This window comes from Liolophura sinensis, chromosome 13 (genome assembly GCF_032854445.1).
Source record: "Liolophura sinensis isolate JHLJ2023 chromosome 13, CUHK_Ljap_v2, whole genome shotgun sequence".
NCBI lineage: Eukaryota > Metazoa > Mollusca > Polyplacophora > Chitonida > Chitonidae > Liolophura > Liolophura sinensis.
Genome location: NC_088307.1, coordinates 8,153,415 through 8,166,392, shown reverse-complemented (window position 1 = coordinate 8,166,392; position 12,978 = coordinate 8,153,415). Strand labels below are relative to the sequence as shown.

Below are 12,978 nucleotides of genomic sequence, written 5' to 3'. Positions count from 1 at the left end.
CTTTGGCAAATTCCTTGTAAATCCCAAAATGTTGAACCAAATGGGGTTTTATTTTCTACTTGTTATCTATACACAGACCGTAATTATACCCCCCCAAAAAATTAGAATTATGGTGGCGAACTGTTCGGTAGTTTTACATTCGTACCTACAGAAATGAACTGGAAGGGCGTCTGGACCGTGCCAGTTTTGTAGTTGTAGTCATACTGCATGGCATGTTATGCTTCAGGAACTGCTAACACAAAGGGATTGTAGGCCTAAGTTGATTGTTAAACTACTACTGTTAATTATTGTAACTTACAATCAGAAATTACAATCGAGTCGAACATGTGGTAAACATTTGTAATCGCCCCCAAAATCAACATTAAGTGCAAATACTTGTCTTAAGTTCCTTAGGTTGACTATTAGTTATATACAGACTGCCCTTGGACCCGGGTTTAGCGGAATTAGACACAATCATGAAGCAGAGCGCTAGAGAGTCTGGACGCTCTGTCCATATTTACTTACACAAGAATTATACTCATTATAAAACTTAAGAAACTTCAAATGAAGGCATTTGACACACTATTTTTTGCTGTGCTTTAGTAGTTTCATGGTTATTAACAAATATAATAGCGCTGGATTGGAGGAGTAGATGGGCCATTGAGGGTATCGTAGTTTGACCAGTACATTTGGAGTAAACGGAAGGATGTGTGTTAAGTAGTTTTATAGTTATTCCCAATATGCTAGACTTGAGTCAGTCCTGTAGTTATACACGTATAAATCAACTAAAGAAGAATTTGGCTTTTGGTAGTTGCGTATAGTTATACCATTAGTAATAAACTGGATCCCAGCTGCTATCATCTTTAGAAAATACCTCATTGAGTACATATATATATATATATATATATATATATATATATATATATATATATATATATATAAAGAAACTTCAAGTGAAGGCATTTGCTGTGCTTTAGTAGTTGTGCTTTAGTAGTTTCATGGTTATATATTTCATGGTTATATATATTATTTGAGCGTCGGAAAATTACATGTATAATGAAGCGAGCCCGTCGTTACTGCATACAGCCTGATTTAATGGGAAACTTACTTTGGTTTAGCCTTTAGATTATGGGCTGCGGATCAATTCACACACAGGGAGGAGTACAGCATGATGGAAATGTACCGTTATCAATTCAAACAAAGTTTAGGTCAAGTCACAACCGATATATCTCCCACCAACAAACATGAAAACTAAACAAAACAAAAACGTGAAAATGTAATTTGCCAGCCGCCAGAGACCCACAGTCGGAATATCAGGCTTGTGACATATAATATCGATCCTATTGTAGAGAGGATTTACTACTTCGTATGGATGGAGCAAATATTACAACTAAAAAGCGTTTAGAGCTAATGGATTTTTGAAGGGAGCTGCCGTTCTGATACAATCTACTAACTACACTTTCAGGGGTCAACCCAAAATTACACTCGACACTCCTGCCTATTGGAAAAAGTAAGCCGACGAATATGACTTTGGATTAATGAACAAACATGTTAGGTTGGTTAGCACAGAGATGGTAGGATGGTTAGGACGGAGTTGTTAGGTTGGTTAGAACAGAAATGTTAGGTTGGTTAGGGCAGAGATGGTAGGCTGGTCGCGCATGTAAATAGACGGCAAGAGCAAGCAGTTGCTACAAAATGTTAAAGTTTAGATTTAACGGCGCTGCATGTAAGTATATTCATGAATATTCGGTGCCCCCAACATCAAGCGTATTGCAAATTAAACCAGTAACAAAAAGAAAACGAGTACAGAGTGAAATTCATTTAACAAATCGACTGTAACCAGTTCCACCCTTTCTTCCCACCCAAGTTAGATCTAATGTTAAAATACGCTTATTGTGTCATCATGAGCTTAATTTATGTCAAATGCTACTCTCTAAATGTCAAATGCTACTCTCTAAATGTCAAATGCTACTCTCTAATGTAGGTGCAAATAAATTATAACAAATTTGCACGGGCTTATTGATATGCATACTGTATGCTCCTATACACATGTTAACCGTGTATCAAAGTGTGTACGTTTTGTACACACATCCGTTTACACCGTGAGCTTCACAAACACACGCGTACAATGCCGCACACATTTGCATCCTGGCAGTACATATACGTTAAACGCGTAGTTTTACTGTACTGAGGCTTGGGTATTGGTGGATACATCGTGTGAGAAGAGTGTTTCAGATATTGGTGTTTGTCGCCGCACGCTGCAAAAATTCCCCCAGAGAGCCATCTTCGGTATGCCCTTATTGTTCTAGTCCCATATAAAATACAGGAGTTTGCACCAACCGATGAAAAACGTGATAAAACGTATAGTTAAAACAATCACAAAATGTTTTCAGACAAACAGACCAAAAAATGTATATAGTAAATTTAGCTCTCTTTATGTCAGCTGGTCGGTCTGTCAGTCAGTCGGTCGATCGGTCGGTCGGTCCGTCAAATTACTGACAACCTATCTTTTCACACGGGCACTTCATGGCCTACGAGTGGTATACCAACGTCGGACTTAATGTATAGTTTCACTGAACCAGGGACTTGGGTGCAAGACGACATGCCAGTGAGATTAAATGGAATGTTCCCAATACTGTGAACGTGAGGTTGCTTATTTTGGAAACTGGGTATGTGATATATATCACCAAAGTTTGAAAATAGATTCATGCCCCACGTATAAATGATACATAAAGTTTGCAACAGGAAGCAATAGGAAGCATTAATATCCCCAGTAAAGCACAGAATATGCTACACTGATTCCAACGCCACCCAATTTCACTTCCAAATCAACAAGCAAGGACAGATAAGAATCTATAGCACGTGAGTGTATTCAAAGCTATTTTTCTTCCTTTTTCCTGTTCGGAAAAAAGGGGGAGGGCAGAGGGAGGGTCGGGGACCATCAGCACTTAATATTTACCAAATGTGAATCTTCCGTGTGAGACTATTTACCCAGTCCGAATGTATTAAATACGCCTATCAAGCCCTATCGTGGTTCAGGCAGCCAAGTGACTGCCTGTAGAATACAGAAAACTTTATCAGCATCATTTTCGGCGTAAAATGTTGTCGGCGTCGCCGTTGCTGAGTAGGCGAGGCTCTAGGGGCAATATAGGATAAAATTTTTCAACTGAGCGACGACAGTGTTAAGGATGATGTTTTATCTCGTTTTCTAAACCACTGTAGCGGAGAGCGTGATCAGCTTTTATGACAGGTCCCCTCAGGTAACGAGGGAAAAAACACAACGCGACCGACCATAAATATATTGGTCCAGGAACACGAGTAGTGATGGTTCTGAAGACATTCTGTGCCTATTTCCTCTGGGTATAGCAGGAAAAGTGAGAGATGCACACCATTGTCCGATCGCTCTGGCGGATGCTGATTATTGGAAACTCTCCCCTGCACTCCCTTATACAACCTCAAATACCATCATGGTATAACCTATTGTAAAACTGGTCACTAAATGATTTCGGTTTGACTACACTTGTCCTAACAAGGAATAATAACTCACACGTTGATCGACTGGTTGCTAAAGATGCTGACTTCACCAGTAGACTGGACTGGCTTTTAGCCAGATCCGTTCTTTTATTTGTTCGCTGACTAATTGACAGACTGATAGACTCTCCAGATAGCGGGCGGGTCCGTCAAGCTCTTCTGGACTAACTGATTGACTAGCAAAACTCCCTCACTGACGTTCTATCCTACTGACAACGTGCATAAACTAAACTCATCGCCAGATAGCCTGCTGTACTGACTCGCCAGTAGAGATACAAATGGTAAATCGACAGATTCATTGCAGACCAACCAATCATACAGAGTCCTCGACTTACGGACAAAACGACACACTCCCCGCACTCAGCTGCATCCTGGCTAACTGATAAGGTGAAATTCTAACTGCAGACCTATCCGGACAGAATCACTATTAAACTGAATGACAGATCGATTCACTCACTCACCGAGTTGCTAAGTGTGTGAGTGAGTGCTTGGGGTTTAACGTCGTTCTCAACAATTTTTCAGTCATATGACGACGAAGGAATCATTAGGGTGCATGCACGTGTAATGTGCCTCCTTGTTGCAGGACGGATTTCCACCGCTCTTTTATTTAGTGCTGCATCACTGAGACGACTTACCGAAGGCAAGTAAGCCGCCCCGCCCGAGCCATTATACTGATACGGGTCAACCAGTCGTTGCACTATCCCCTTCATGCTGAACGCCAAGCGAGGAAGTTACAACTTCCTCTTTTAAAGTCTTAGGTGTGACTCGACCAAGGATTGATCCTGATCTACCGGTCCCGAAGCGGACGCTCTACCAACTGTGCTATCCGGGCCGGTCCGAGTTGCTAAGTGACTAACTGGTAAACTGACCTACTCACTGCATCAGACGTACTGTTGATATACGTAATAACTTTGGTTTAACCAAAGACACTACGCCTGAACCGACTGATGAACTGACTGGCAAACTAGCTGAGCATCTTGCCAGTAACTAACGTCAAACTGGGTGATTTCCTTGTTTATTGTTTATGCCCGCGATATCAGCCACAAGAGCCGAGATGCAGGAGACATCAAATCTAAGACGAAGTGCTCTGTGTAACAGTTATATGGGCTTCTGTCTGATACAGTCAAACAATCAAAGCTGATAAATTACGGCGCCAATGAGAGAAGGCAGACGGTCCTTGAATTCATGCGCTTTCACTGTATTAGACATACGTGACCTGACTTTTTCATAAAGAGACCGAAATCGCATGCCTTGGGCAATCATCGGGAAACAGCGCGCCCGGCTCTGTTTGAAGCTTTTGTGATTTAACCTTACTATCCAGTGATGTCCTGGAACTCCGTGTAATTTGATCCAATCACGCTCAGCCTTTGGCTCACGGTTAGCAGCGCAGATAATATTTATGAACTCGATTCGCTTGCCATTATGACAACATCTCAACGGGGTCAGGGTTTCCGCTTCCTCTGGATTATTCGTTTTCTTATGAATCTTTCCAACTTCGCTTCTGTTTCCAATGTGTCTGATATCTTGTTCTAATCTTTATGAAGCGGCCCGGTGCAATTGTCTATGCAAGTTGTTCTTATTTATATTCCAAGATAGAGAGAGAGAGAGAAGAAGAAGAAGAAGAAGAGGGAGATATAGTCAGGGTCGTTTTTTCTGCATTGATGAGCTGTATTCAAAAACGTGCTCAATGGAAATATTAAACCAAAAAAAGCGCTTAAATTAATTATACACCAAATGATCGACCACTAAACACTGTCCAAAGAAATATTTGGATTTATTTTATTTTTTCCAAACGAGTGAATGCTTTGAAAACATTGGATACCACGATGGTCTGCTTGGACGCAGAGAGTATAAATGTCACATCCATATTTGTGCTTCAAGTAGTTAATTTCAAGATACACTTGGAGAATGCATCCATAGCTCTATACGCATATATATGCTGAGTGATAAAATTTAACACTGTTTTACTTTTACCTCATAAAAACCTATCGCTGGTCCCAGTATAGTCCCAACGCGCAACAGTAATGTCGGCATAGGTTTGCTGTTTATGCAGCTGTGCAGCAGTGGGAAGATGGGTTATCAGCATGTTACATAGCTTTACACTGTACACCATCACCGCTGGCAGTTGGTATGTTTTCAACAAACTTAAAAATGTAATAACCCGAGTAAGATCGTTTTTCACATCAGATTTACCGATAAACTAACGCAATAAAATAGAATCCACAGGCGCCATGTTCTGTGACGCCATGTCTACACAAGCCTCTAACAAATCGATGACTTACAATAGTTCATCCGTCTGCATAAATAGAGTGCCATAAAAAAGGTGAAATTAACAAAAATGAAGCAGATATAGAAAGGTACAGACACGAGCTAGATGTCCATAGTAGATTACTCAACAGGAAGACTGAGCCCCTTCATCGACTTGTCCCACACTATAATACGCTGTATCATTACTCGTAACCTCGTTAGCAACGTACACAAAGGGCGGATTGAAAAGTTGAGCAAGCCTGGACTGCATCAAGCGCACTTAATGCTAATAGATTCAATGTATACACAGGGCAATGTAAATCAATTCTGTCAGAAAATTTCTGTTCAAGTTTGCTTCGCATTGTGAATTCCATCCAGCATTAATTGCTGGTTCTCATATTGATCAAGTTCTCCCTTAATGCCAAGCCTCTGTGGAACCGCAGATGACTGAAGAATGGTGCATGGTATACTGGACACACCATATTGGCAGCAATCACCGTTATATCTACACATATGTATGCTCAATCGATTCACTAAAACAATGTGGTAAATTTAATGGACTTATTATATTCTTTACTGTCCAAACCAGAATCTAATGTTTACTGGTGGAAAGAGTGACAGAGAGTTCAAGGTCATAGTGCGTAACCATGGTTCCGTTTAAGGTTAAAGGTCTCATACTGAAAACGAGTTGAGGATGATGTGTTGAACATCGCTTTTTTCCAGTATTTAAGTCTTTTTTTTACTCCTGAATGACATGGGAGTTTAATGGTGAATGATTAGAGAAAACTAGCACAAAGTCTGTTAATATTTTATATTTTTTATGATTTTGTAATAATGTTTAATACCCTCCAGTGTAACGTCCGGCAATATCGATAGCGCATGTAAGGGTAATCCCAAGCAAAGCTTGCTCAGAATGTCGAAAAAGGATCCCAATTTTAGTATCTTTGTTAAACGGATTGCTCAAAACATATATAGGGTTTGCAACAGTCCTGTTATCTGCATCAAATCTATGCAGAACCCCATCCGAGTGTCTGTAACGTGTATGTTGTGTAACAAAGTAAACTCTACCACTAACAAAGAAATCATAACTTTCTTAGACGGAAATGCCTATCACGCCAGACCTACGTGGTGAAATGAAGACAGTACTCGACCAAACCGAAGATTGCACAAACCTCAGTGTCATGAAACCATTGTCGTGCGTTTCTAAATGTGTCCGAAGTCGACTGTCTCTATTTCGGTTCGGGTTAGACACGAAAGCACCCGCTGGGCAATGACTAGAATGCTGTGTTATACGACCGTCGTCAGTACGGTGGCATTGACATTGCGCAATTAACACACGCCTGAGGCATAATGCTAGTTGTGGCATGTTTAGGAATGTGACAGTTGTTAAGGTGACACAGAAAAACAATACTCGAGTACAGCTCAGAGTTCCAAACTCAGCGATTATCTTTTAAATAAGACGTGTTTACCGAGACATGAAATACTTGAATGCATTCTAGACATTTTTCACCTGGACATGCAGAAGTAAGGCCCGTGTAAACCATACAACACTGCAACGTATGTTATGAAAGCGCAAATCGTCTATTCTACTCAGCGTAATTTTAACGTTACGAGTTGAACTCCGTCCTCTGCATTAGTTTACGTATTGCACTGTTTCCAGGTTTATGGCTGATATAACCTCTCGCCTCGTACTTGACGGAACTCCTATATTAAAGCTGGTGCCGATCCAAAGAGGGATGAGGGCCTATATTTACCAAACGTCTGAAGACTGAAGTCCACAATTCAAACACATCTACAATTAAAATCATTTGTTTCAGAAAGCTTAACATTTATACACTGATTTTCCTTTTTGGCAGAACAATGTACCAGTCACATTGGGGGCTCTTTTTGCTATGAGTTTGGTTTCTTTCAACACTCGCAATTTATGACTTAAATCTTACTTTTCTTAACAAACACGAGACCTGGTATCAAGCACTTCAGCTGCGTCGAAAACAACGTTTAATACGAATATAAGCAAGCGACTGATGTGTAAATGTATATAAAACGTACATATTGACGTTCGCATTTTCAGTTAACAACAATATTGTCTCAAACGAACTTAGAGAAGAGTGGCCAATAAAACTGCTCTTTTTGAGACTGGCACTGATCCAACTACTCCCTTGTCTTAGCCATTGAAAGACATGGGCCTTAACTACATGTAGCCTGGGTTCAGATCCACCCATTAAATATGAATAACAGAACCGTGACAACAGCATCTTCATAGCACAAACGACGCCCTGTGTAGACATGGTAAGGATTGAACTAAGCCGTCATCATTCTATTTTTGAAAGCCGCCTGCAAAATGTCAACATACAGCCTACGACGGGCACAGAACTGAGTCTTTATTAGGAAAGATATTATCGAGTGACATCACCACATATTCCTGGCGCCGCTATTGCCTAGATCTGGCCTTCGTTCAGAAATGCTATCAAAAAGCATTGCGCCTATTTTTTGGGACACCTGTAAGCCAATAAGCATTTCGTAAACTGCATCAAAAGCTTAAATCCATACTGAAGGCAAATGCTCGCGCTACAGAACAACTTGTGTACGTAGAGCTGTCAGTGAGTTAGCTCGCCAGAGTAGGCAAATAATAATGGGTGTACCAATGTCTTTGAACAGGCTGATAAGCAAACACGTATGTTGGTCTATATATCAACACTACATTGGTATTTCACAAACAGGAGAATTTCGCAATAATAGGTATTTCTAAAGCTTGGTTATTCCGCAATACCTTCATAGCTTTACTTCGGCTATTCACACTTGTCTATTAAAGTGTTTGACTAAGGCTATTCTATGTCGGCAATTCAAAGCACAGAAATTCCGCAATAATCGGTTTTACGTATTTCGTAAGACCTTCATAGCTTTACTTAGGCTGTTTAAACTTGCCTAAGTGGTTCAAGATTCGGTGTCGTATCTATACACGATGTTTCTCATTGTGTACATGTATCTTAGTTACGCTTTACATGGCAACTGTTCATACATCCAACGTGACGATCTAATTCAGTACCATGAATAGACATCCCCTACCTCCGGGTTAAAGGGAATTAGACACATTCATGAAGCATATTTACTTACAAGAGAATTATACTCATTGTAAAACTTAACAAACTTAGATTGAAGGTTTTTAATGGAATAAACCTGTCACACTAGTTTTTGCAGTCATAATTTGTGACGTTGATTGAAATCGTCGCACAACACCCAGGATGTGCCAAATGCTATAAGGCGAGATATGTACACGCCTTATGCAGGACCCTTCGGTATATTGCTATCCCAGTTAGGATAACTTACAATGTAAAAATTGAAACTATCCTTCTCGTCGTAAAATCTGCCAAAGAGGAAACCGCTTTGGTCTTTCTACAAATATAGGTCCAGATAGGATGTACCATCTTGTGAGTCTGTGGTTTCCTTTATATCTAGCGAAGATGGGTAAATATCTTTTATAGCCTTTGCTAGCACGTCATCAATATACTGTTTAGTGAAAGAAAAAGATCGGGCCTGGTGAGGATTACTCCTTAATAGTTTCTGCATAGAGTTGTATTCATATGAGAACAGGTATACTCAACTCAATAAGTCTGTTTGAATAAAACGTGACGGATTTGACATCACAAAATGGTGGCGCCGTCGTCGACAATCAAGAACTTATCCCACGTAGCATAATCCTGAAAGCGGAGTGGGTAAACCACTGATCTTTGGCAAGTTACTGATAACTTTCCCACAAGTACACATTACAGATATGCACACCATATCTGTGAAAGACAAGTAGTCTTCAACGTACGTTAGACATTGCAAACGGCCGTACGACTGTCGTTAACAGCTTATTGTAAACGAGGCCCCAGAGGCAGCAAGAGCAGAGTAAACTTACAAAAATTCACTGCCCGAGGCAGATTCTAAACCCGCACATGTGCCCATCGACTAACAGAAGCTATCAAGCATTATACCAACTCCAGCTCCCAAAGTGACAGCTGAAATCGTACTTGCGTATTTCGTGTATAAGTAAAAGCTAATGTTAATAATCCCAACAAACTAAAGTCATGATATGTAACCACAGATGCTGGGATGACATGGAAGCAGCTATTCCCATCCATAACTGGACAGGGACGTATCTACTGCATGCACTCGTAGATAATCAAAGTGGCGTTGCCCACACATTCGAATTAGGGAACAGTCCACTTATATTATCATTGGGTTGATTCAAACTGTGCAAAATGTAATTGATCTAAACTGCAATATTTCAACTATATTAACTGATTAATATGATAGTAAAATTTTATTTTGTTGCCGTTCAACTTATACCCGTTATTGTACACACAGGGAGGCAGGTAGCCATAGGTCAGGGTATACTACTTCTGTCGTATATCTTGGGTGGTGACCCGAACACGGGAGCACATTGTAATAACAAATGCTCTATTTTGGTCTAAGAAAATGTTGCTGGCGGTTTGAGCTACAGATGGACAGCTCTCTTCTGACTAAATTTACAGCCATTTGTGTAGTTATAGACCTCCATCCACAAGGTGTGGTAAAACGGCAAATGTTTTTGGTTTGTTTTTGTTCGATAGTATATGTCTATTGTAAACATAAGACAAGAACTTGATTTGTGTCGTAACATTAATAGATCTAGATCTTGGAGATTTAGATATATTAGATGGGGTTTTTTTGTAAAGGATTTACAGTCCTTTTCATCGTCATAAATCACAGCCATTTATTTTGCATGCTTTTAGACATTTTAAAGTGTCGGTGAGACCAGTTTTTAGGAACTATTTTTAACTATACCTAAGAAATGCTAAGCGAACATCGTCGTGTACACCTAATTAACAGATAAAGCTATATGTACAAGTATATGTATACGTACAATCTAATAGTACGGTAATCATACAAGTTGTTACACCTGCCCATCAACAGTACAGGACAAACACAGATCAATCGATACACCTGTACCCTGTTGGTCAGGTAATGTCATTAAGGCAGGTGGCAGTGGAGGGAGCTTAACTTATGCCCAGATACTCGTTCTTATTTACGCGCTCATCTCCCTGACAAGCCTGATAATGAATAATATATTAGTCCTACGGAAGTAGTGAAACGGCCGGACGAGCATAGAAACCATGGCTGTGTTGGTTTGTGTAACTGTAGCAGATATACCTGCGGCGTATAAGATCTATCGCATTGGTGTTCTATAGGGTCCCCGTGGGCATAATGTTGGGGACACGGGTGTCACTGATTCTGTAATGAAATCTGATATGTTAACATCGATATGCATGCATTACTGTAGCGTAAATCGATCGAGTGTCTGATTGATATTTCAGGCTTAGATGCCACAGGAGGCCAGTGCGAATTTGACCTGACATGCCTTCAAGGGGAAATCTCCGTTATTATCGGTACGGCATCTGGTCTGAGCACCACCTGGTGTAAGCTCGAGGACAGACTGAATTAGGAGTCGACTGAGTGTGTCCCACTACCTGGAGGAACCATTCTAAATAGTTCCGCGGCGTAATGATTCCACGTCGCTCATTTAAACCTATTCATTATATGACTGATAAGGTATATTATTCCCACCAAAACTTATTTAAACAGGAAGGGAACTGTCGATCTTCGTTTGGGATTTTCTAGTACATATATATTAAACCTATTAAAGATCCTACGAGCACTGCCTGGTTTCCCCCACCACAATGCCTTGCGTACGGCTTAACACAATAATCAAATAAATTAGCAAATATTAAAAATGTGCTGTCTGTTGTGTGGAAATATAACTTGAAAAGGAATAAGTCATATTAATACAATCGTGGGGTATTTGCTTTAAAAAAAATTGTCAAATATTGCCTACAAACACTCGCCATTTTGGATCGCTATAATAATCGTTAGTGTGGTACAGCCCATACAAATTTCCGTATGGCGTATGTACATACAAGTAAAACGCATACATACGTATAGGTAAATACAACATATCTTATGCTACGCATAGATGTAGGCTTACATGCACTAGGTAACCTGTACAGTAGCCAGAAATACCGTCCACGGTAGTCTACACAGAACTGATACTAGCATGCTTGGGTCCATAGCTAAACGGACTCAGATAATTTAAGGAAGTACCCAACGAGACGCCGCCTATTGTATATACATATAGCATCACGCTTGGCGCTCATCTGAATTCCCCACACAAGACACCGACATCAAGACGCAAAAGAAGCATGCATCATTTAAAAATATAACAAAAGAATAACAAAAAATAAACAACATGAAAAGAGGAGATTGGAGATGAGTGACATTTCGCTTACTGTAGGATACTCGAGTCTCCCTGCCTGCCATAACGGGGCAGAATGATGATCACTAGAGCAACCACATTGCCGTACACTTCTCATCGACCGAAAGCCCAGCCCGCTCTTAATACACAGCTCGACGGCTTTCACTGCGTCAATATCAGCGCTTATATTCGGAAATAGATCGGTCACGAATGCTTTTATTACGCTGAAGACGGTATTAAGCTATAGACCCAGTCTCTCCCCAAAATGGTCCAAACCAAGCCCATCTTAGCTCTTACCTCGTTTTCCATCCGCGTCCATGTTTGCTGAGGAAGATCCTCCCGTGCCGTTCGGCTCGCCGTCTGACACTCGGTTCTTCGACATGAACCGCTTGCCGCTCGTATTCGGCGAGGCCCGTGCTCAGTGTAGCGGAGAATCAACCAGCCTTGAGCTCGGCCTCCGAGCAGGCAGTTCTTAGCTGGTGTACAGCACAGGGACAGAGTATGCTACACTAACAAACTATGCACGTGAGCGCTGGCAGTCGTGTTTGCACTGTTTAAACACCGTATACATAAGCAGAATACAGTTCGGGAGTTGTGGTAATGGACTGTTAACACCAGTAAAAACGTCTTTCTCGCACGGCACCTCACACTTTTTGGACACTTGTCTGCGGACTGAAAATGTTTTGTTGCTCTACTACGCCTTCTGACAGTTTGGGGGGTCAAAGGTCGTTACCATAACGGCGAAAACGCTCGCCTAATAAAACTAAACAAAACATACAACCAGGTTATACATTGAAATAGTACAACATGGAGTTGCGACATACGGCACTTTTTATAGACCACCCTATCCACATGCGGTAAAAAAAACTCTTTACCCTACAGAGCTTTATTATTTAAAACCACCAATCCCAAAGCATTTTTCATAAGCTTTTCCTTTCATGGAACGA

At 40.7% G+C, this 12,978-nt stretch overlaps 1 protein-coding gene across 2 annotated transcripts in view; it reads right to left on the bottom strand.

The window, feature by feature from the left end:
* The window catches only part of LOC135480148 (mechanosensory protein 2-like), a 36,286-nt gene extending 23,606 nt beyond the window's left edge, over nucleotides 1-12,680 (bottom strand). The window contains exon 1 of one of the 2 annotated variants that reach the window (XM_064759911.1): nucleotides 12,329-12,680. In XM_064759911.1, the coding sequence (XP_064615981.1) occupies nucleotides 12,329-12,413 (85 nt within the window). In that variant the 5' untranslated portion in view covers nucleotides 12,414-12,680. Of the gene's footprint in view, nucleotides 1-12,065; nucleotides 12,194-12,328 lie in introns of those variants that run through there. The other variant, XM_064759912.1, reaches the window with a different exon arrangement.
* Between the last annotated feature and the right edge of the window lie 298 nt (nucleotides 12,681-12,978).